The 24,983-nt window shown below is 46.5% G+C and overlaps 1 protein-coding gene across 2 annotated transcripts in view; it reads left to right on the top strand.

Annotated features, from left to right (window-relative positions):
• Window positions 1–2,606: 2,606 nt before the first annotated feature.
• Slc22a23 (solute carrier family 22 member 23) overlaps window positions 2,607–24,983 on the top strand; it is a 170,505-nt gene continuing 148,128 nt past the window's right edge. Inside the window, exon 1 of one of the 2 annotated variants that reach the window (XM_029468209.1) lies at window positions 2,607–3,666. In XM_029468209.1, coding sequence (XP_029324069.1) covers window positions 3,028–3,666 — 639 coding nt within the window. In that variant the 5' untranslated portion in view covers window positions 2,607–3,027. The remainder of the gene's footprint in view (window positions 3,667–24,983) is intronic. The other variant, XM_021179965.2, reaches the window with a different exon arrangement.

Here is a 24,983-nt window from a genome sequence, read left to right as displayed (position 1 = left end):
TTACATTTTAATCGTCTTGACTAGATTTGGGAGAAATGTTGATCCAAGAGGGACTTAAGGAAGCCCCTAATCTAATCAGTAACTTAATTACAGCGCCTGGGTTGAGGCTGCTGCTGCTGCTGCTGCTGCTGAATCCCAAACATTTGGTGTTGGTTTCTTTCGGCTTTAGCTTTAGAGAGCACCATTTTTCAGCATGTCTCCAAAATCTCAAAATATACCATTTGGGGATTGTTGCTAGACTTTGGAATAAGAATAAAGAGCTTTAAAATTAAGGTTCTTCTAGACCAGGGCTGTACCCACCTTAAAAGCATACATTAACAAATAGCCTTTCCTTAAAAAGGCAAACAGACTTCATTTTATAGCCCCTACTTTTTGTAGGGTTCTAAGCTTTGTTTTATTGTAAATATGTAATGTATGCAGGATGTTTTGGTATTTATGTATGTAGCAAAGTGATTACTCGTCAAATAGCATCTGTCACTCCTTTTAAACAAACACTGTTGTAAACTCTTCTGTGGTTGGTGATCTGTTCCTGCATGTTGAAATGAAAGAACCCTCAAGGTTAGATGGCTAGGGATCTAAAACCAGTGGTTTGTCAAGCATCTAACGCTCACTACATCTCAGCCCTGGATGAATGAATTGAATGACTGTGGATCTAAAAGCAAACCCCTCCAAAGTTCCCTATGATTCTTATCCCAATTAGATGAGCCATTGCTAAGATCAATGGCTGTGTTTTTCAGTGACTTACAAAATTTCAGCTAGGTTCCTAGTGAGCAGCTGAGCAAAGGAGTCAGACCCAGACACTGAGCAGGCTTCCTTTGAAAGAACCAACACGGAAGGGGAATGAGAGAAAGCCTGGCTTGTTACATTTCAGTTCAGATAAGAAAATGTAGGTTGTGTGCAGAGGGTGGAGTCAGTAATAAATATCTAACATTCATTCATTGAATGCTGACTCTGTTCTGTTGGGGTGTGGGGTGAGAGCTTCCTAAGGATTAGCTCTTCAAGTGAGGAGGGGAAGAAAAGTTAAACTAACCAATAAAGTGAAATTAGGAGAAGGAGGAGGAGGAAGAGGGTGGAGGGGGAAGAGGAGGGGGAAGAAGAGAAGGAGGAAGAGAAGATCACGTGTATTGGCAGGGTGCACTGTCACTCCTGATTTTGAAAATAATACTTTATTAGATTATAATCATTATACAGCATGATGGGTTTCATAATGACATTCTCACTCAAGTATGTCATTAAATGTGCTTAAATTTCCAGACTGGGTTTCCCAGACCTTTAGTGTCTTCTACAGCCTGTGTCTCTTCCGTCTATTGTTATCTAATCTCCCCTTCCCAGCCACTCAGGAAAATTCACAGTTGGGTTCCCAAAGTCCAGCTCTCTGGCAGTATTCAGAAATAGTTCTCTCCACGTGCCAGAATTTCAGCAGTTAAGTACATGTTGACTGGAACATTGAGCTGCATGCTTAAAAAAAAAAAAGTCTCCCACTAAATTATACAACATGCAGCTGAGAAAATAACGGAGATGCTTAAAGAACGCACTCCATACGTGTACTCGCAGGATATGCTTTTGGGAAAAGAACGGGAGCTTCCTTCCCCTGTGCTAAATAAGACTAGAGATAGATTGCTCCATTTAAGATTTCCATTAATTCCATTAATAAACTTCTCAGAATATGAAATGTCTCCAGAATGTAGTGAGGCTAAGATGAAAGCCGCATAATTCTCACTGGTGTCAGGCCTGGCACGCAGGAGAAGATATGCTAATGCGGCCGTTTGCCGCAGGGCTGGTGTTATTTATATAGTGCTAGCTGGGCAAGGCTGGCTCTGGAGTCTGGAGTGCCGAGAGCATTTGGATCTCCTGTGAGGTGTAGATGTGTGCGCGCCTGTGCGCACAGCATAGGAATTGTGATTCCGAGACCTTGGGGAGGGGGTGGGGCAGGCCGCCCTCATTCACGTTTGTATCGAGTGTGTGGCTTCTGTTGAAGGTCTAGCCTTCCAGAGTTGTGTTTATTTGACATTCATTCTGGAGCACAGAAAGAAATGGCGATTTGGGGCGGGTGCTGCAGTGGGTCGCGTGTGACCCAGCGTTGTAAGGGGCTGTCATCCTAAAATTGGCAAACATGCCTCCTTGCCCCAGCTCCGTGACCATAAAAAGCTGCCTTATTTGAGTCTGGAAGAAGCACAGAAGGTTGTTCTGGAAGGCAGGCAACCCTTGGGCTCAGGACCAGGAGTGAGGTGCCAGCCGCCAGGCACCTCGGAAACGAACAGAGGTCACGGAGAGCCGGTGTGCCCGGGGCGAGGTCCCTTGCGGCTGCGGGACTTGAGACTGGCAGACGACACTGTCCTCTCACTCCCAGCCAGTGCGGACTCCTTGGGGACCCCCGTCCCCCGCGCCCAGAGACCGCCAGGGATCTTGCAGCGGCCCGGGTGTCCCTCTCCCCGCCCCTGCGTCTGTCCGGGCGGTGGCGACACGGCCCGGCTGGAGGGGGCGCTCGTGCGCAGGAGCGGCGCAGCAGGTGCCGCGGTTACCTCCACCTCGGCGGGGGGAGAGGGGGCGGGCCGGGGCGGGAGGCGGAGGCCGGCTCGGTGAGCCGAGAGCGCGGCCGGCTCCGCAGGCTGGCTGCGAGCTTGCGGCTTCCGGGAGCGCCCGAAGTCCGTGGAGGATCTCCCAATCCGCGGCCGCCGGCGGCCCCAGCACAACGCGCACCAGTGCCCGCAGGGCCCCGAGTCGCGACAAGGGCGCGGGTCCGGCTCCTCCTCCTCCCCAGCCGGCGCGCATCAACTGAGAGCCTCGGAGCTAGGCGGGCGCCCGGGCCGCGGCGCGGATGAGCCGCGGCGGCTGAGGACTCGAACGGTTTCTGCCCGGCGCCCAGGGCACGGGGGTGCGCGGGTGACATGGGGGTGGCCTGACTCGCCGGGCCCGGAGCACTCTCTCCGGCCGCGGGCCCTCCTCCTCGGCGGCGGCGCTGTGCCCCGGCGCCCGCCGAGCTCCGCCGCGCTCTATGCGCCTCTGCGGGAGCCGCGGGCCCTGGCCATGGCGATAGACCGGCGGCGTGAGGCGGCGGGTAGCGGTGCCGGGCGGCAGCCCGCCCCGGCGGAGGAGAACGGCTCCCTGCCGCCCGGGGACGCGGCGGCCTCGGCGCCCCTCGGAGGGCGCGCGGGCTCCGGCGGCAGCGCGGAGATCCAGCCACTGCCTGCGCTGCACCCCAGCGGCGGCCCGCACTCGAGCTGCTGCGCGGCGACAGCCGCCCCGAGCCTCCTGTTGCTGGACTACGATGGCTCCGTGCTGCCCTTCCTCGGGGGCCTGGGCGGCGGCTACCAGAAGACCCTGGTGGTGCTCACCTGGATCCCGGCACTGTTCATCGGCTTCAGCCAGTTCTCGGACTCCTTCCTTCTGGACCAGCCCGATTTCTGGTGCCACGGGGCCGGCAAAGGCACCGAGCTGGCGGGTGCCACTGTCACCGGCCGATGGGGTGACATGGGCAATTGGACCAGCCCCTCGGCCACCCCTTTCTCTACTGCCTCCTGGGGGACCACGAGCAACCGAAGCAACAGCAGCGACACACCACCCCTCCCATCCCCTCCAGGCAAGGGGAACAACGACTCAAATTGCGACTGCCACGCGTGGGACTACGGCATCCGCACTGGTCTCATCCAAAACGTGGTCAGCAAGGTAAGGGCCACGATCGCCGCGTCCCCGCGTTCTTCTTGTGAACCTTTTTCTTCTGACCTCGGTCGCCTCTGCTCTGTGCTCCATCTCTCATTCTCTGCAGACTTAGGTCCGAACCTATCCAGTTGAGGAACCCAAAATGTTAGCCTGTGTACGCACAACCCCGCATTGACTGGGCTCCCTGCTGTCCCTCAAAGGAGATGCTCTTACTTGGATGTGAAGCCAAGGCTTTTTTGCCGCCCTCTGCGGTGCCCGTGACGCTGCATCCGCTTCAAAGAGACCGACTTAGCTTTTTCTAATTTCCATACAAACTCCTGTCCCAGTGCACATATGGAAAGGGCTCCCCTCTCCCGAAAGGTTCAAATCCTCTCCTCTATCTAGCTAAGGTGTCAGACTCACTGATGGCTCAGCAGGGGCCCTGGAAGACTCAATCCCTCTTCTAGGGCTTCTCCTTGGAGCCAGGACATAGCCATGTTGTTTCTGCAGGCTGCCTGTCCCTGTGTCTCCCACTAAGAACTAACTATCCATGAAAACTAGTGTTCTACTCTCAGATATTCTTTCTAGCAGATGTCAGCTGCCCCACACGTGCCTTGAACAGATTAAAGCCAATTGAATTCAAGTTATAGACAAAGAAGCAGAGCCCTTTAAAAAGTTCCCTGGCCACCCCACCCCCACCCCAACCATGAGCTGTCCTTCCCAGAGATCTGACTGTAGACTTCAATGTCGGTGTGTTCCCTCAAATACTTTCTCAGGACTTCAGTAAATAGTCCCATAGCATAGGAAGGTGGGAAGCTTGCAGGGTGTCATCGCTGCTCCTGTACAGCACCTGCTCTGGCCTCAGGCATTGAGACCTGGTGAACTGGTCCCAGTTCCCACTTTGTCCTCCCTGTCCCTTGCAAAGGTCTTGCATTCTGTGTGGTACAGCAGGAGTGTTCTGTGAGAGATGTATATCACCCTAAAAGTGGACAATACTGTTAGACAATCGTAACCCTAGGTACCCATAATTTTCCATTTACTTGGCCTGCAGGAAACACTGGATGCCACCTAGTTAAGCAACTTGTGAAACATTTGTAGTTTCTGTCCCTTTGGCAGTTTAAACAGTGCAGTTAGAAAATGGGACAGTTCTGAACTGTGTGAAGTGCTCTGTCTAAATTTGAGAATGGATTTGGACAGTTTATAATTGTGTGTGTGTGTGTGTGTGTGTGTGTAATCCAGCTCTCTGCCCAGTGTGTGTTAGTAAACAGTTGTAGCTCATGGATCTGTAAGATGAAACTCTTACATCATCTTAATCATTGTTTTAATCTTGCACCAACCTGGCCAGAAAACGCTGTGTCCTGTGGGAACCAAACCGTCTGGCTTAGTGATCTCTCTGCTTTGCAATATAATTGAGAAGATCCTCCTAGCTTGTCTCATCTTGACTCATCCCCCACCCCCACCCCCCAAGCCTCTCCCTTCCAAAGGTGCTTCTCTAACTGATTCCCATTCATGGAGGGCAGAGACAATTTTAAAAAACGACAACTGCCTAAATAGCTGTGGGTGCTTGACAACAATAAGGATTTGGGAACACTGCTGAGTACTTGAAGCCTCTTTTGAGAGTGTAGGAAGAGTACGGGTTTGAAGGAGTGTGTGTGAAGAGGGCTTTGTGCTAGAGTCAAGTTGGAAGTTAGCAGGTGGAGCAAACCGACCATTACTCTAGCGGTGGGACCAGGAGACAGCTACTCATCCCCTGCCAGGCATGGTGTGAAGCAGGAACAAAAATAGTTCTTGAAAACAGACTAGATAGAGTCATATTGGAAAGCTGGGCAAGTTTTTAAAATTAGCATTCAGGAGGGGGAACTCCGTGTGTGTGTGTATGGAGGGGACAATGCCTAACAACACAGGGTAGTTACATGTTACAGGCAAGATGACATAGAGGAATGAAGGCCTGTGCACAGTAATTAGAGGCATGCTTTCTCATACTGTAAAGGCGAGGAAGGACATATTGATTTTCACAGAGAAATATGCTCCAGCAAGAGGACCGCCCTTCCACCACGTTCTGCTAGGTAACAGTGCTTGAAAGAGCTTTTCCAGCACATTTTGGCTCTCTGGCAGACTTCTCCCTCTGCTAATTGTGCTCGCTGGATTCTATGCCTATGCACAAATGTAGAAATCTGACTGGGATGCTGCTGGCATTTTACCGTCAAGTGTCTGTCTACTTTGAACACAGTAAACTGATACAGAGGAAGCCTTCACCTTGTGTCAGTGGATGCAACTTCAAGGTTGGAGAAGTTGTCCTGTGTCCCCTTCCCCTCAGGATGTCTTCAGCATGCAGTGTGACTCCTGGAGCTGGTGTGTTCCTGAGACACAGCCCTGTCACTTCTAGCCCTAGTTGTTGGTTGGGAATACATCATCACATTTGCTGTCCTCATACCTGGATGCTGTAAGAGATCACTTAGCTCCAGAATGTTAGAATGAAGATGATTCCCTGGGCTCTAAGCTTTACCCCCTCAAGGTTACACTCCTGACATGCCCTCGTTACTTCAGTTTAAACCCTTCCACAAGTGGGGCTCTGTCCCAAGCAGGCCAACCTGCCCTTCTTTGTAAAGAAGCATGCGTTTTGGTGAATTGCACTAAAGTTCTCTCATGTCTGTCAGCTTACTCCTGAGAATGCTTGGTTTTCCAGCATGGGATTCATATTTTGTTCTTTTTCTTTGTCTTTCTTTCTTTCTTTCTTCCTTCCTTCCTTCCTTCCTTCCTTCCTTCCTTCCTTCCTTTCTCTCTCCATCTCCCTCCCTTTCTCTCCCTCCCTCCTTCTCTCTTTCTTTCTTTTCCTTCCCTTCCTTCTTTCTTTCCTTCATTTCTTCCATTTTTTCCTTACCCCTTACCCCTCTGTTTCTTTTCATTGTTGTTATCTTGTTTTGTTTTTTCAAGACAGGGATTCACTGTGTAGTTCTGGCTGTCCTACAACTCACTCTGTAGACCAGGGTGACCTTGAACTCATAGAGATCTACCCTCCTCTACCTCCCAAGTGCTAGGATTAAAGGGCATGCACCAGTATGCCCTGCTTTATTTAGTAGTTTCTTACTTGGCTGAAAAATGTCCACCTACTCCATGTGTTCCATTCATAACAAGGTCAGCCATATTGGCTGCTACATGAGTATGTGCCTCTTACACATGGCACCAGAGCACAGCCAAGCAGCCACTGCATGATCTACCCTAAAAGGGAGACTGGGGAATGCCTCCACTAATGGAGCCTATGGAGGATGCACCATCATCTTTAGCAGATATGAGGTACTTCTGTCTGCATACTGTGGTCCCCAGTCTGCCTTGCTTTCACTATTAGGTTACATTTAGTGAGGACTTTTCTGCTTCTACAGAAGCAGCTTGAACAACAGCTCCAGTTTCTTCCAAGAGGTTTTGAGTGTTAACATCTCTCCTCTTGGTATCTTTATTGCTTTTTGTTATTATTGGGTGTTTGTTTGATTGTTTGTTTTGTTTTGTTTTGTTTTTTAAGACAGGGTTCTCTGTGTAGCCCTGGCTGTCCTGGAATTCACTCTGTATACCAGGCTGGCCTCTAATTCAAAGATCCACCTGCCTCTGCCTCCTGAGTGCTGGGACTAAAGTGTGTGCCACTGTGCCCAGCTAACTTTATTAGTTCTTGTATTTGTTATGCATACCCCAGACTTTTCATCATGGAATTTACAATTCCTTCAGAGTTATGATTGTGGTAATGGTGATGTTGGCACCACCGTTATTTTGTGCAGCTTTTTGTAGTTTCTCTTACATGAATTATTCCCTTTGCTCAATAATAGTAACCCAAGGCCAATTTTAACCAATATCATCTGTGACAGAAAATGAACACACATTTGAATGGATTCTCATAGGAAACAGGTATTCAACAAACTGCCTTATCTCTGTTCTAGCATTCTGTGTTTTATGCTGAGCAGAGCTGTTGGTGTCCTCTTGAGAGGATGAATCGAATAGGTCCCTTTCCCAGAAGAGCAGGTTTGGGGTTCTGAAGATGGGTGGGCCTGGACTTGGCTCCTGTGGCCCCCTTTTCTCATTTTCTATGCTGCAGCCCAAAGTTTCTCCTGCTTCTGAGGTTTTAATAAATATTTTTTTAATTAAAAAAACAACTCCATGTATGTTGTTCTTAATATATAACACAACTCAACCTGTATTGTTCTGCATGGCTATAGCTGGCTGCTAACACACATTGCCGTCTTGAATAATCTCTAGAATTTGGTCAGGAAACAACGCCAGCTAACCTTCCCAAGCCTTTCTTTTTTCCCAGTAGTTGTAGTTTAAATTGTTCATTCATCTCCTGTTCTCATGAATTTGCAAAGAGTTCTGACCTTTGTCTCGGAAGCTGTTTAATATCCTGACAAGTAATTTGTATCCTTTTTCTTGAAGTTATTTAAAATGACTTCAGTACAAGGTAATTAAGACTAAAACTAATTTATACTATCATTGCAATGGTAATATTTTATTAAAAGAAGTCCACAGTGTTATCCTAAAGTAATAACTAGTTTCCACCTTTGAAATGCTTAACACTTATGCATATTTTTTACTCTTCCAGAGTGTTTATTTAATAGAATCTGCCATTATTCTCAAAAGTATTTGTCAGTCCTTAGAAACACTGTATTTTTATGCGTGCATCTCTCTCTCTCATACACACACACACACACACACACACACACACACACATGCAGATACCTATGAAGGCCAGAAGAGAGCATCAGATCCATTGGAGTGGAAGTTATAAATGGTTCTGAGCAGCCTGACATGGGTGCTGGGAACTGAACTCAGTCCTCTGCAAGAGCAGTAAGAGCTCTTAACTAACCAGCCATCTCTCCAGCCATTTAGACACATTTTAAACTTCATATTCTTGCTAATGTAGTAAAATTTCTTGGGTTATCTTTCTAGTATGATTTTGTCATCCCAGTAGTGGCTTTTGTATGGTATATATAACACAATGGCGTACATTATTATGCAAATTTTTAAAAATTAGCTATAGTAGATAATGTCTAGTCTGTAGTATAAGCAGTGCATGCCTTTAGTCCGAGCATTCAGGCAGAGCAGACAGATGTCTGTGAGTGTGAGGATAGCTTGGTCTACATAGGAAGCTTCAGGTCAGCCAGAGCCACACAGTTAGATGCTGCTCACAACAAAACAAACAAACAAACAAACAAACAAAAAACTATAGTATAAGTCAGACTGCTTGCTCTCTCTGCTCCTCAGTTTCACCATGGTTGCCAAATTGTATGTATCCTTCCAAAACATTCCATTTTCAATCATATATTTACCTCTTGTTTATATCAGAGTTGAATGCACACCAATATATATAAAGCCCTCGTTCTCTTTTATGTCTGTATAGTATTTCTGTTGTGTGTCTTGGACACACTTTGTTTAACTAGTCACCTGCTAAGACGGCATTGGGATCATTTTTAGTCTTTGCTGTTTTATATATGTATTTGTGCAGTAAATAATGATATCTTTACATACAGAAACATTTGCACACATTTAAGATGTTGTAAGAAGCAAAGGTTTAAGCCCCATGTTGTGTCTTGAGTATTCCGTATAGAGAACTTAGCAGTGTATATGCTCAGAAATAGTTTGTGTGGTCCTGTTCCTGACACCTTCCATAATTTGGAGAGTTGCCATACATTAAAATGTTTGCTAGTCTGATGAGTAGAAAATAAAATTTGACTACTGCTGCAGTATTTGCACTTGAAATGGTCTGCAGCTTCACCGTCTTTGTGCAGGTTTTTACATTTGCCTTCCTTGGGATGGTCTCCCATCTCTTTGCCTTCATGTGCGTGCAAGTTCCAGAATTACTTCCATCCTGACTGACAGCAGCAGTATGGCCCTTCTTCTCCTGTCTCTAGCTGTGGGCCCCCAGCCAGGTAACTGAAAACCTGCCTACCCCATCTTAGGCTTTGGCCTTTTATTGGTCAATTAATTTGGAGAGCAAAGTTACATAGCATCACTTGGTGCCCATGAAGATCTCATTGGGTGCAACCAGATTTGGGGGGACAGTATCCAGCATTTGAATACATAGGGGCACCAGAGCAACCCCAACACTTTCCTTCTATGGCCTCCAGGTCTTCTATTGTTATGTTTATGATTTCCATAGTCCTGGATGACTGGGGGAAATCCCATGTTTTCTTCTAGTAATCTTTTTGATCTCATTTCCTCTTCAGTTTGGCATTGCAATTCTGTTTTGTTTTTATGGTGCTATGAGGGTACATTTCTAGAAATGCTAATACAGGGGTAGAAACCACATTTTATGTAGACTTGGACTTGCTTATCACCTTTAATTCAGCAATGCAAAGGCCAGACCTGAGAAGCTGTGGAGAGGCCTGACCCCTCCCTCAGGGAATACAACACTCTCCAGGGCTGTAAGACCTTTCCCCTTCTGTCATCTTGTTCTGAATAGTATGTGATGGTGTTATTGTTGGAAGACACTTCAAGCTCTTCTTCTGTCATTAGCAGTTTTTGCAGGTAGTGATTCATATTGGCTTTTAATCCAAGATAGAGCTGAGTCCAAAAAAAAAAAAAAAAAAAAAAGCCATTCCATTTAAAAGCACACTGGATTTTCTGAATGTTGTTCCTGGCATTACCAGTGTTGGCATACCAGAGCCACTGTGGGTATCTCTACCCATCTTCACATTAAGCAACATAATGTTGGTAGCTCAAAATGGGTCACCCAGAGGTGTTTACAACCATGGAAACTGGCAAACATCACAGAGCAGGGATTGGCATGTTTTTTTCTTCAATTAAGCATTTGTCAAGGTAATAAGTATAAGCCACCCCACTCCCTCCCCAGGCTTTCCATCTTTCCCTCCTCTTTACATACACGTATTCTGAACATGGCATTGTGCTGTGTGTGTGCTGGGGATATAACAATGGGTGAAAATAGCTCAACTTTCCAGGCCTGGCAGACTGATGGAGGAAGCACCTAACTGGTCAAGTCATAGTCTTCGCATTTCAAACTGAGACAAGTCTATGGAGAGAAAGGGAAATGGAAGGCTAGAACAAAGAAACCTGACAAAGATGGGCTGGTGTATCTGAGATGGGCTGAGGGTTGTGAATGATGAGAGAGGCAAGAGAGAATAGCATGTGTTTCCCAGAGGGTAGACAGCATGTGCAAGGGTCCTGTGGCATGTAGGCACATGAGGCTGCTCATCACTGGTATGGGAATGGGACAAGGGCCAGGCCACACAACCCATGTTAACAGTTTCTGTAATTCTAGAGTAAGGGGAAAACCATCAATGTACTGAGTAGAGTCGGGGATATGAAGGGCTGAGAGTTCATGTTTTTGAAAAGTTCTCTTTCACCTCAGCATCAGGGTTTGATGATGGGATGTGCAGAGTGGGCTGGGTTGTGCCAGCTAAGCCTGCAGAAGACAGTTGACCAGGGAGGTGATGACACTGGTGCGAGAGAAAGGCAAATAGACAGGAAGGTAGAGTGAGGAGGGCCTAGGTCCAAACATTGCAGCTGCTATGAACTCTCAGTGAGGAAGGCAGCCTTTGGGGGTGTCTGGGGGCCTGGTTTCTGTGTGCTACTGAAAGGTGGCCAGTAGAAGGATGGGTCTGAGAGGGGGCAGTGAGTTGTTACACTGGAGCTCTGAGTCCTAGCCTGACAATGAGCATCCCACAGTAGGACAGAAGGATCTGACCCCCTTCCCGGGGCGTGGATAGGAGATGCAGGTCCTTGGGAGCATTCCGACATTTCATTTGCTCTCAAGCTAAAGATGAAAGGCTACTAATTAAATTTCTACAAAGCTGAAAGAGCACATCTGGCAAACCTTAGGGGTAGAATGTATTTCCACTGCCCACTTTCCCTGTACCCTTAGGCTACACATAGGCCGCTTGGCTATAGGATGTCATGTCAGTAGGAACTTCACGTCCAGAGTCTTTAGTTAATAAAAAATGGAACTGAGGGGTAACTGACATATCCAGTTCTTGTCACCCACTGCCTTTTGTGACATAGCAGATGCCCCTAAGCACATGTTTGGATTGCTGTGACATCAAAGTGTGCTGTAATATGGCTCTGTGGGCATAGGCTTTTGCCTCTGGGCAAATATCTCTAACCTCTGCCCCCTTGGCCTTTGTAGAACCCCCACCCCCCAACTGGCATCATCTTTCTACCTTTGAAACCGTAGACCCAGAGACACTAAAATACAAACCTGTGATGTGATTCTCCTGCTTGCAGTCTTTCGGGGTTCCCTGTCATTGCTACATAAACTATGTGGCTTTGACCTCAACTCTACCCACCAGACCACTCCTCCAGGATACCTCTCTTGTAGTAGTGCACCTCTCAAGCTCTCAGCTGGCCCCTCTTTCTCCTCAACATTTTACTTAAGCTGTTTCATTAATGTAGAACACCATTTCCCTTCATTCTTCCACCCACTAGTTTCTGTCTATCCTTTAAGTCAGCTCAGCCATCATCTGACTGACACCGCCCAGTGATGGTGACAGACACACAGGATGCAGCATGCCGTTTGCCTCCCCACTAGAGATCTTTGACCCACAAGCTCTCACTGCACACATCTGAACCCCTTGAACATGGCCTACTGACATGAAGGAGTGTTTCAGCTGGTGAATGTGGTTGGCACAGTCAGTGCTCCTGCTTGGAACCAACTTATCTAGATTATTCTTTCCAGCTTCCTCATTGTCAGGGTGGGGCACCTGTTGCCTTACCTCTAGGCGGTGAGAGGACAGAACACTTGGAAAGCATTGCCCCACCCCTCCACCTAGCAAACAGGAGGTACCTGGTTGGCAGGGTGAGGGCTGCTTGGTAGGAGAAGCCCTGAGAAAGAGGAGGTAATAGACCATACCTGGAAGGGTGATTTATCTCATTGGTGCATAGAGGTGGAGGACATCTCTCCCTGGAGAGCTGGGTGTGCCCTGTACACAGGAATCCTGCACCTAGAGTGGTGTGAGCAGCCAGGCTACCAAAGATCCTCTTGCAGTTGGCTGGCTGGTAGAGTTCTAATCTGAGAACTAAACAGGCCACTGGCCACAGGGCCTGAGGCTCACAGGATGTATGTAGATCAGAGGAGGGAGATAGGTGAGTGGACTGCCATGTGGCAGAGAGTGACTTCAGCACACTCTAATATCTGACTGAGCTGCTTTGGGAGACAGTACAGCTCAAGGATGGAAGTTGAAAGAGGTGTCCATGATGACAACAGCCCACTGCAGGGCTAGGCAGGAGGCAGGACACTTTCACCTTGGAGTCCTATCCTGGGCCATTGGCTTTGGCCACAGTAATGGTTGACTTCTAGGCTGGCGGGAGTTAGTCATCTTGTTCTTTTCTTTGCTCATCTGACTCAAGACTGGCCATTCTCAGTGGCATACCTTACTTTGCATAAATGGCCAGAGACGACCAGGTCCTGTGCTTCTGTGAAGGAGTGGTGGTTATGGAACCAATAAGAGTAGGATTCCCCTGGGCTCCATCACTACTGTGCAAGACTCTCTAGCCTGCACAATATCATATTCCATCAGATCTCTCATGACACTTGGTCTATAAGCAACAGAACAGCATTGCAAATCATGCTAACAAACAGAAAAGGGGTTTGTTGTAGAGATGCACCGTCGTGGGTGGGGTGAGCTCCAAGATAGCCAAGTCATGCTATCTCAGCCTTTCAGAAGCCCCAGCATCACCATCTCTGTCCTGCCCCACATCCTTGTCCTCATTGTTCTCTTGTAAACCATGGTTACTCTCATCCTTGTTTTCAAAGATTGGCTCCTTTACCCTCCATGCCAACCCCAGCCTGGAGTGGAGGATGGCAGGTTCCAGACCAGGCATGCAGTTACCTGAGCTGAGGAACTCCCTGGGACAGTGACTGGGTGTGGGACCTGTTCTTCTCTGGCTGGGGTGAAGGATTAGAGGCAGACCTGTTTGGTAATTAATGGTAAACGCCTGAGTATTGCTGATTTAGTTGATAAATGCTTTGGTAGGCATCCCTTTCCTTCTCAGACACCCAACCTGTCACTTACCTGGCCATTCAAACTGATGGTGCCAATGGCAAGGACCTTCTGAGACCTCTTTTGGAATAATTAAAAATGATCTTCAGTGTTAATTGCACGTGAACCAAGGAGCTTGGAAAGTGCCCCCGGATGTCAGAAACTGGAAACGCTTTTTGCAAATTCTCGCTTCCACCTCTGCCACCATATGGGCACCAGCTCCATAATTTGCAGAGCCCTTGTACAGAGTGAAAGTGCATTCAGGGTAGTAAAATACCTGGACAGTAGTGACTGGAGAGCAGGAGGCCAAGTGTGGATACTTCTGAGAGTTGCTTCTAGTGACCCTAGGCTGTCACTGTTGAGTAACACACACACACACACGCACACACACACGCACATGCACACGCACACACACATGCCCCTGCTGTAGAGCTAAGCAAGCCCTGTACCCTGGTCTTTTCCTGGGTCTGTGTGTCTTGTTTTTTGTTTTTGTTTTTTTTTATTTATTTATTCATACTCATTCTCCACCCCACCCCCAATCCTTTGTTGTACTTCACACCTTTTTCTACATTTCTTTTGGTAAGGAGCCAAACTCATTTTGGGAGAGGTTCCCCCACTTGTGCCAAGAAGCAGCATCACACAGCCATAGCAGGTGTGTTCCAGGTCTTTTGTGGGTGGAGCTGTGTTGTACAACACGGAGGAGCTAGGGATCTGCTCGCACGGGAGAGGGCAGTCAGGCAGTTCGCTTATCTGGACTGGAAACCAAAGCGCTGAGTCACAGGGATGTGTGGCAGAGAATGTTAAGTCATAGCCGTGCTAGGGAAGTGTTTATCAGACTTTTATGTCTGAACTGGAGAAAAGCAGAGTCATCCCTTTGTATGATCCTACTAGCTGGCAGTCATACTTCTTGGTGTCATGTTTAGAATAAGAAAAGCAGAGGATGTCAGAGAGGTTCCCAAGGTCATGCTGAATTATGGTTTACGCTTTCGGGCCTCGTAATTTTGCACTTCATAGAGTTTCCTCCCAGATTAGATTAGAAGCTGCCTCTCTGTGTTTAAAAGACATATAACACATTGAGCACTCTTGACTGTCATATACTGAGGACGTCCCCAGTGGCAACTGTGTATATGTACATAGTGTCTAAAGTGAACACACAGTGGTTATTCCAGGATTTTTTTTTTAAGTTTTCATTTTTTAAATGTTGATAACATACATCCCCAAATTGACCATCCTTAAGTACGTTGAGTGTGTTAAGTAATGTGGCACTATGTTTATTCACATACTCCTGTAGCCTTACTGGGTCTGTTTCTTTCATCTTAGCTATAGCTTAGTCCCTATTTAAACAGTCTTTCCCATCCTTCAGCCCCCTTCCCCAGATCCCAATGGTCACTGTCCTACTTTCTTTTTCTATGATTCTTACCATTCTAGGTATTTCATGTAAATGGAGATTAATATCTATCCCCTTGCAACTGTCAAATGCTGCTTGCAGGTGTCTCCAAGGTTCATCTGTGTTCTAGCATTTGTCACAATCTTTCGTGAGGTGGATTCTGCTATATTTATGAGTATACCCTTTTATGCTTAGACTTTCATCCATGACTGACACCTGGGTTGTCCCCTCCCCTTATAACGAAAACGACATGGCTGTGAACTTAATGGTATTTCTTGAACATACCTAGTGCAGCTCCTCTCATTTCCCCTGTTAGAGCCAATTTTCTGGTCCTATGCAGGCCTTCTCTGGTCTTTGTCTCTGAATTATCACCATGGGCAGGTGATGTAGATGATGACATGGACCCAGAGAGGGAATTTGTGCAGAGGTAGCTACATCTGTAATGTGCAGATCAAGAAACAATGTGGGGCCAGAAACTGCAGGTTAGAGAGGTACAGAGGTGGGCAGAGCTGGGAGGGTGAGTGTGGTGCCCAGGTAAGAGAACAGATTGAAGCGTAGGAGCCCTGAAGAGGTCCAGAGACTGAAGGAAGCAGGAAGGCCCTGGCAGGGTGTAACTGGTCAGCTACCCAGGAGGTGGATTAGTCTTTGAATAAGTAGAAGATGAAGATGGAACTTCCTCTGCCAAGGAGCTGGTGGTAGCTGAGTGGGGACATGCACAGAGTGTGGAGAGTCCCAGCCTGGATGCAGACATGGGACTCCACCCACCTTGGCCCTGGATTTTGTCCTTAAGTTAGAGTTCAGCTCCCTCTCCCACAGTAAACAACAAGTCTCTGAAATTTGTAAGTAGGAAAAAGACAGAAGAGGGTGATTTTAAAACATGGGGAGACCCAGAGGAGAGAAGCCAGTCTCATCCTAACCTCAGACTCCTGTCTACCCCAGGATTCTGCCCACAGCCTCCTTGATGCTGTCCCTGTCACACATGCATAGCACTCTCTACCTTTTGAAACCTGCTCAGCAAGCTCCTGTCTTATAATACGGCCAAGTCCTTGCCTACATGTTGTTTCTTCCTTGTGCATGCATGCAGCACTGGGAGATGGCCCTGTGGTACAGTGTACCCTGTGGCCACTGCATGGTCTGTGCTGCTGCAGATGATTGTCAGGCTAGCTAAATGACAGATCTCACAGGACTGCTAAGAGGCTCCAGTTGGCCTCCCTGGGTTAGCTCATATAGCTGCTATAACAAACAGCAGAGACCAGGCATCTTAAAACAGGGGCCAGGCATTTGCTCAGTTGTGCCTGCTGAAATATACTCAGATGGAGGCAAAATGGGCATGATTTCTCCTGATGCACATCTCCACTTGCAAGTGGTTGCCCTCCCTGGCTTCTCCTCACCATCTAACTCCTGTGTGTGTCCCTGTCCTCATCTCTCCCTCTTTTTCTGTACTGGGATAGAACATATAGCCTCCAGCATACCAAGCCTGTACCCTACCACTGAGTCACCTCCTCCAGCACCTCCTCTTGAAAAGGCACCAGTCTAACTGGGTTAGGGCACACCTACAGGGCTATGGCTTAAACATAGGCACAGGGGATACAGTTTGCAGCACAACCATGGAGTACCAGTATAACCCTGAACAGAGCAGCCCTGAATGGATCAGATGGGCAGTGTGGGTGTTTCTTGAAACCCTAGGCCTGTTACTTACTGGATGGAGCTGTCTTGGGGGCCTGTGATCTTATCTTCTCTTTAGCCCCTAATCTATGCACTGGTGCCCACATTGAGTAGCTCTTGCTGCTGGCTGGACTTACACAGTCCCTGGCTGACTTTCCTCCTTCTGTCCCTACCCAAACCTGGGTCCTGGCTGCCAATCTGTTTCCAAGACAATAATATGTCTTTGCAACCTAGAATCTACCCCTCCATGCTATCCCTTCATTTCTTTCAGTTCTTCCTGTTTCCGTACTCCAACACCCCCATCCTCTGTCCTGCTGCGCTGGCCAATGTGTGGGACCTCAGCTCTTGGACATGCTGCATGGCACCAGTAATGAAGTCAGTGAGGGAAATGGCTCCCTCCCTTCTGAGTGAGGTCACATGATTTAATTCTAGCATAATCCACATACAGGCTACCTCAAACCCCAAATTCATGGAGCTGTTGATGATGAAAGGAAGTTCTGTTTATCTTAAGAAGCCACTGGATATTTGAAGCTATGCCAGGCTGGGGTCTGAATGGTGTTGTCAGTGTGAACTGATGAATTTCAGAACTTGGTGCAATAGTGCCTTTTCATGGAATGAACAGGTCCCTGAGTCGGGAGGGTATGTCCAGAGCACTTAGGCTTACTAGAAAGGTCTGAGAAATTCCCAAGGCATCTGTGGTTTAAAGATGCTCCCTGGATGATTAACTCTGTGTGGGATGATTCCCACCCCCCAGAGACATTTATTCTTTGGTTGTCATGCCTACGTGTGTCCGGAGTGGGGGGGATGGCTGCTATTGGCATCCAGCTGGTAGAGGCCAAGACTGCTGCTCATCCTGGAGAGCTGGGTCCTGGAGAACTGGTACTCCTAATGTAGAAAGTCTGGCTTCTGCTGATAGTAGCTGATGGGTATTTCCTGGCCACACCCAGCAGATGCTCATGCTGTGGAGAGTTAGCTCTGTGACCTGGGCTCCTCTGCTGTACAGGTGAAAATCTGGGGAAGAAAGAGGGTCACCCTGTCCAGTGTGGCTCAGGGCAGTCACTGCTTCCAGTTCCCTGGCAGTAGTAAAGGTTAGCCATGCTTGCAGCCTGCAACATACGTGGGAACCCAGACTTTACATGTTTCTGCACAAATGGGTGTTACCAAAGACCAAGACACACACTCTCTATTTTTCTTTTCTGTAGTGCATGTGGGATTGAGTATCAACCCCAGGGCCTCATGCATGCGAAGTGCTCACCACCCAGTTTTATCTCCAGTCTCCCAGCTCCTCTCTTTTCTTTCTAATTCTTTTTTAAATAATGTTTCTGAAATTATAATTACATCATTTTCCCCTTTCCTTCCATCTCTCATCCTTCCATTTGCTCTCTCTCTCTCTCTTTCATAAATATATAAATACAACCAGATTAGCCAGTAGTATACTGTTACTCATGTGTGTGTGTATGTATGTATGTATGTATGTATGCATATGTTAGCCTCTCTCTTTCCATGTTAGCCTGCCTGCCTTTGATGTCTTCCTTGTTCAGTTCCTGCTTAAGCAACCATGTTGATAAGACTTCTTCTAGAAGACACATTCTCACAGCAAATGTTCTGTTCCTCTGCCCCTTAGAGTCCTGCCTCTTCTGCCATGATCCCTGAGCCTTAGGCACAGGCGTTTTATTGTAGATATATCCGTTGGGGTTGGGCGCCACAACTTCTTGCTGTCTGAATTTTGATTGGTTGTAGTTTTCTGTAATGGTCTTCATCTGTTCCAAATAAGAGTGCTTCTTTGATGAGGGGTAAGGAGCACTTATCTGTGGTATAAGGATCAGTATTTAGAATGCATTTGGGGACCCACTCCCAGGCCCTCTTGGAAGTTGGTGCTTTTCTTTTCTCCTTAGAATAAGGGTTACCAGAAAAGGAAACATTTATTTGGAAATAAATAGTATTTGTATACAAAATGTCTCTAATTCAGACAAACCCTCTCCATAATTAATTCCTAGGGAGGTGGTTGCCTGGTGTTTCAGGCATCAGAGAAAGAGAGGTCTCTCAAAGTACACAGCCATGGAATACTGGTGGCTAGAGCTACTCAATAGCATTGGTGATATTTGCTCAGTAATAGAGACCCACTTCCTTCTGCAATGCCAGGCAGTAAGCCTCAGTGGCCCTAGCATAATAACCTCTTACTTGGGCCAAGGGTGGACAAACACACACTTGTCACCTCTTCAAGGATGTATATATCAGTTGGGGTTGGGCATCACACTCTAGAGGTGGTGGGAACTGTCCTTGAGATAGCCAACTTTATTCAGAGCATCAGACAATTTCTACTCTGAGTTGTAGAGAGAATCTCTTGTGTATTGCGTGCAATCATCACCTGTCAATAAAAGGCTGATGGTCTGTTAGCTTAGGCAGGAAGTAAGAGGTGGGAGTTCTGGTAGGGAGAGAGGAACTCTGGGATAGGGTTAAGCATGGGAAGGAATCACCCTTGGGAAGGAACTCTGAGGAGACAGAAGCATGAAACAGAAGAGAGGTAACCAGCCACGTTCACTCAGAATAGAATAAATGGGTTAATTGAGTTATGAGCTAGCAGGAATGAGACAAAGTTTGTGGCGTAGGCATTTATTCATAAATAAGTCTTAGTGTCGTTATTTTGGGGACTGGGGCACAGGTGGAAAAGCCCACAATTATACTGAGTGTTAGGAAGAACCACATGAGTAAAATGTCCACTCACAAGGGCAAGCCACATGTGGTGGATAAGCTGCATGTGGCAAAAACATGGGGTGTTTGTTTGTTTGTTTGTTTGTTTGTTTTTTCTATAGTGACTTATAAGCAAAATCCAGTGGTAAGGACTAATCTGAAGTAAACTTACTCCTATCTGCTATACCTCAGAGGGGCATGAAAACACAGTCCAAGAAAATCCATGTTTCGAAGAAACTGAGGTCAGAAAACTCTTGTCTTCTTGGAGTTCTCTCACAAACACTCAGAATTTTTCTCACGTGACTCCATTCTAGAACTGTGTTCTGATATTATACCAGCTGTTATCCGAGACTAATGTCTACTGGCTCCTGCACCCACCACCCAGGATCCTCAGGCCCAACCTCCCCAGCAGGATCTACCCCTCCTTAGCTGCCCACTGTACTGTCTGCCCACTCTACTTGATGATCCTTTGGCTGACTATTGTTGTATCCTTCTCTGGGTGTGCTTGGCATTCTTGGTGTTGCTATCAAGCGAGCCAGTGGACAGTGAGGCTGGCCATGTACTGGCGTGGGACATCAGTCTCGCTGTCATCCACCAGAATGGATCCTCAACTAGGTGGACCCAGTGGAAGCAGATGACAAGCAAAAAGGGATGTACTTTTTGTAGGGTCAGTCTACGGTTTGGTGGTCTCTGCAGCCTTACTGCATGGTGAGCCTTCACCCAGTGATCCATATTATGTAATGTTTGTTTAAGTTATTGCTTCATTTTTATCAAAGACTTACTTTTAATAATTTTCTGAGAAGTCCAACAAGATTCTTATCTATGCAACTGATTTCTCACTTGCCTTCTTGCTCTATTTATAACTTCAGTTCCTCTTAAGCAGAATCTTAGATAAGTGGTCAAGGGAGGGGTGATGAAGAAGGCAGGACTCCAGCTCCGGTGATGAATCCTGTTTTCAAAAGCAGTTTTGGGGAAAGCTGAAAATGAATCACACTTAACAGGCCAAGGTGTGTCCATCAGCCTTCCATTAGTGAGTCAGAAGCCCTGAGCCAATCAACTTAAGAAGACACACATGTGTTTTGACTTGTCCTGTTGGAGGTATCCTTCCTTGGTCAGCCCCTTGTTCCTGGGCAGTACATCATGCGCTGGAGTGTGTGATAGAGGAAGATGCTCTCCTCGTGAGGCATGGAAGCAAGGCCAGAAGAAAAGAAGGAAGGAGCTGGGGTCCTTATATCCCCTTTAAGGCATACCTCTTAGCAGCACCACAGAACTGAGCCAGATCTTTAACACATGGATCTTTGAGGGACCCTTTTCCAAGCTAAGGCAGAGTGTTAGCAGAGACTTTAAAGACCTGTAATTTATCACACTAAATACAGTTTTAAAGTCCCCAAAGGCATTGTCCCCTTAACTGCAGTAAGGTGGTAGTACATAGCAATCTTTCTTTCTTGATCTCTTTGAGCTTATTTAGCAAACATAATAGCTGACTGTCCCAACTTAAAACATATCAGATTTTAGAAGACCACACAAGATCCAGAATGGTCCATGCTACTCAGATCTTTACTGAGCAGCTATAAATGCATATAGCACTGTGCTAGCAGCAACTGCTGACAAAAGAAAGACAACTGCCTTGGAGACTGAGGTACCTGGTGGGTGGAGCTGGGGCAGGTGAAGGGCAGGGTAGAGGAGAGCTTGGGACAAAAGGATGACACTGGGGATGCTCGTGTAGTTGATTGAGTTTTCATTCCCACCTCCAGCCAGCCTTCTCCTTCAGCAACTACTGCTTTTAATTCATTTCAATCACTGCTTCATCTTGCCTCTTCCACGGGGTTAGGTAGGCTGTAGTCTTGCTACTACTATCACGTTTGAGAGTGGTCCCATATCACTATCCATGTATTACTAATTGTTTCTGTTTGCTGCTGAATGGTATGACCATTCCTCAGTATTTGCTGGACATCACTTCTAGGACTCCTGAGCATAGCAGAGTCCAAAGATGCTCAAATCCCTTCCGTAAAATGGCAGTGTTTACCCAGAACTTAGACACACTTTCTTGTACAATTCAAACCATCTCTAGTTTAGTTACTGTGTTTCATACAAGATAAATACAGTGTTGGCAGTTATTAAACTATTACTCAGAACAATGACAGGATAAAAGCTTGCATTTTGGTGGAAAGGCAACTTAAAATGGTTTTGGATAACTTCTATTGTAACATATTGTTACAGTTCTATTTTATTCCAAATTGTTATTAATGTCTCATTATACCTAGTTTACAAATTAAACTTTGCCCTAGGCATGTCTATATAGAAAATGTATAAATAAAGCTTAGCCCTGTTTGCTGTTTCAGTCTCCCACTGGAGGCCCTGGAACTCATCCAGGAGACTCACCTTTCTTCTGCACAAGCTGTACATCTTCTTTTCATCTACACACACATACACACACACACACACACACACACACACATGTACATACACACAAATATACATGCACACACATTTACACACACATGTACATACACACATGTACACACACATGTACATACACACACGTACATACACACATGTACATACACACATGTACACACACATGTACATACACACACGTACATACACACATGTACATACATACATGTATACACGCACACACAGATATTTATATACACATACTCCTTTGCTCTTTAAAAGTATGTTTATCTTACATTTTATCTGCACCCATTAGTGATGTGTAATAATGTTTTTTATTATGACATTGTCATTTGTATTTAAAATGTATTTTGATCATATTCACCCACCACTACCATATCTTATCTCCCCTGATCCCTGATGATCCCATTTCTCTTCCCAACACTGCCCCTCAATTCCCTTGTCCCTTTTCTATTTCTGTGTTTTTTGCTTCTTTGTTTGTTTGTCTGTTTGCTTTTGGTGAGCCAATTAATTTTATTAGGATTGCTTACATGAACATGGATCAGGGGTTATTTACAAGAGAATGGGCAACTTACCAGTTGCACACCACCGAAGAAAACATCACTTCTCTCTTCAAGCAACTGTTGGATGCTTATAGATCCTCAGATAGTAGTGGGATCTTGGGAGCCTTTCCCTACTCCATCACACTGCCACACTCAATCTTGTTCTGGTAATTACAGCTGCTGTGAGCTCGTGAGTGCAGGCATCACCTCAAGCCCAGAAGTCAGAGTTCCAGAGCACTCCACCCTTCTTCCCGATTTCTACTTCTTTCTGCCCCCTCTCCTGTGATGTTCCCTGAGTCCTGGGGACTGGTAATGTTTAGGGCTGCAAGTCACTCATTCTTAGCACCCTGACTAGTTAAGATCACTGCAGTAGTTCCTGCTCACTGCCAAGTGAAGCTTCTCTTACCAGAGTTGACAGTAACATTAACCTACAGGCCCAAACATAAATATTTAGAAGGTAATTTGATAGTCACAACATATCCATCAAGAAAAACAACAATAGCTTCCCTACTAAGGCCCGTGATTTCTCCAGCCAGAGACTCTTGAATGGGCTTACCATACCTGTGGAACAGGCTTGAAATCCAATTGGAAAAGTATTATTACCTTTGTACTGTCATGCCTCTATTGTATCAATGAGTACATTCTACCTGGCAGGTTGTTATTGTCGCTCACAGAGTTCACAATTGAGTAATGTTATTGGCAATTTTTCTACCTAGGAGCCTGTATGACACCTTCTGGTACTATGAAAGCTGGCTAACAGGAAGGAAGCTTTCTAGCTCAGTTCCAGTTTGATTTCTCTATACCTTGTAACTATAGTATAGGGTGTCTTCAGCAGTAGGGACCTCCCTTACCAACAACTCATAGATAGGCTTGTGGATTTCTCACTTGATGACCTGTGACTTCTGGGAAGAGCTTTTAATCCATCCATACAGGGTATCTCCTTTCAAACAAGATTTTATTATTATTTTTTGATGTGCTTGTAGAGCAGGCTTTCTTATGGCGTTTCCATATACGCTGAGTTGTGGTTGACTCTCCCCCCACCCCCTTTCCCCATCTTCTTGTCTCTACTGCCACCTCTACTCAAACCGTTCATTACAGTATTCCCGCTTTGACTTTCATATCACATATACTCCGTATAGTCCTGCCTTTAAATCCCCTGTTTCCCACCTCACAAGCCCCCTTCTAGTTTCCTGAAAGGCCATGTTCTTTTATCTGTTTGTTTTGTTTTAACATTGCTGAACCAAGAGTATGAAACTGATGTAGACTTGTCCACCCTGTTACACGTGTCTTCTGTTCTGTGCATTTCTTCTCACATGCTTCTGTGCATTTGGTTGTTCAGCCCCATAGACTTCTCTGAATGTTGGAATCCTCATCCGATTTGTCTTTGTACTCCTCATGTCTATTAGTCCTCTTATTCTTCAGTTCTAATAGGTACATGTTGATTGGCAGAATCAGGCCAGCTATGTAATACCATGACTTGTTTATGAGCCAGGCAAACTTCCTTCTTTGGCTCTTCAGAGGACACTGAGATGATGAGAAGGAGCTGTGGGGGGAGGGGGATGTCACTCCCAAGAGGCGAGGGTCCTTGGCCCTGACAGTTGTGATCCCAAGGCTGAGGGAGAGGCCCTGAGACCTGATGTTGTTCTGCGGGTGGGGAAAATGCTGAGATGATGCTGCCAGGCAGCTGCTCTATGTGACCTCGGGATGACTTATTAGCTAATTGGGTTGAGTTTCATCCTGTGTCAGTGGCATGTGAGACAGGCATCCCTCCTCCTCATAGCCTCTTCATCCTCTGCTCTGTAAAAATTACCCTGTAAGGGCAAACACCTGGGGGCTGAAAAACCCTTAGACAAACCCCCAGACAGCACTGATACCATTCATGCCTTCTCTCAGGCAGCCCTGTATAAAATGCAAAGGGCTAGAGACAGAGTCCTGTTTGTAGGGCAATTCCAGTGAGCAAGGGGCTAGACTTGTTTGCTGATAAAACCTGCCCTGCAGGAATCCCTTTACTAAGTTCAAGAGGGACCAAGGAAGTACTCCCTGGGTGGTCATGAATCAGTAAGAGAAGCCAGCTGCCTTCCCACTTCACCTCCCACCCCAATATTCCTTGAAGAGAGCAGTGAGGCTAGGTGGGCATCCCATTTGGCTGGAATATACAAGACTGGTTTGTGGGATGTTCATGCTGCTCCAATTTGTGAGTCAGTCTGAGTGTTATGTTCCTTTGTGCTTGTGTGAGCATGTCACCCTTACTGGGACTGTATTCCTAATAAAGCAGGTTAAGGAACTGAGGTTGCTCTTCCAATAAGATAACCATTTAGAGGTGGACTCTCCAAATACTCTAAGTGATGCTCTCCTCAGCCTAGTGGCTATTGGAATGATGGTGCTTAAGAGAAAAGACAGATAAGTGGCCTACTGCAAGTTCTGCCTTCCTTAGGTCCAAGGTGGCCAAAGAGCATCCCTGCTAACTACAAGGAAGTGAGGGTATTTGGAAGATCGGGGCCAGGAATTTGGTCTTCATCTCAAAGGGTGGAATCCCTGATTGGGATATTTCCAACAATAGCAGCATCTACCAAAGGAGCAAAATATGATGGTTTACTTTGTCTTCTTTATGTGATGTGAGTTACGCCAAGGACCTTGAGCTTGTTGAACATGTGCTGGGGGTTGAGT

This window comes from Mus caroli, chromosome 13, assembly GCF_900094665.2.
Source record: "Mus caroli chromosome 13, CAROLI_EIJ_v1.1, whole genome shotgun sequence".
Lineage (NCBI taxonomy): Eukaryota > Metazoa > Chordata > Mammalia > Rodentia > Muridae > Mus > Mus caroli.
Note: the sequence above shows the minus strand (reverse complement) of the source record. Positions and strands in the feature narration are given on the sequence as shown.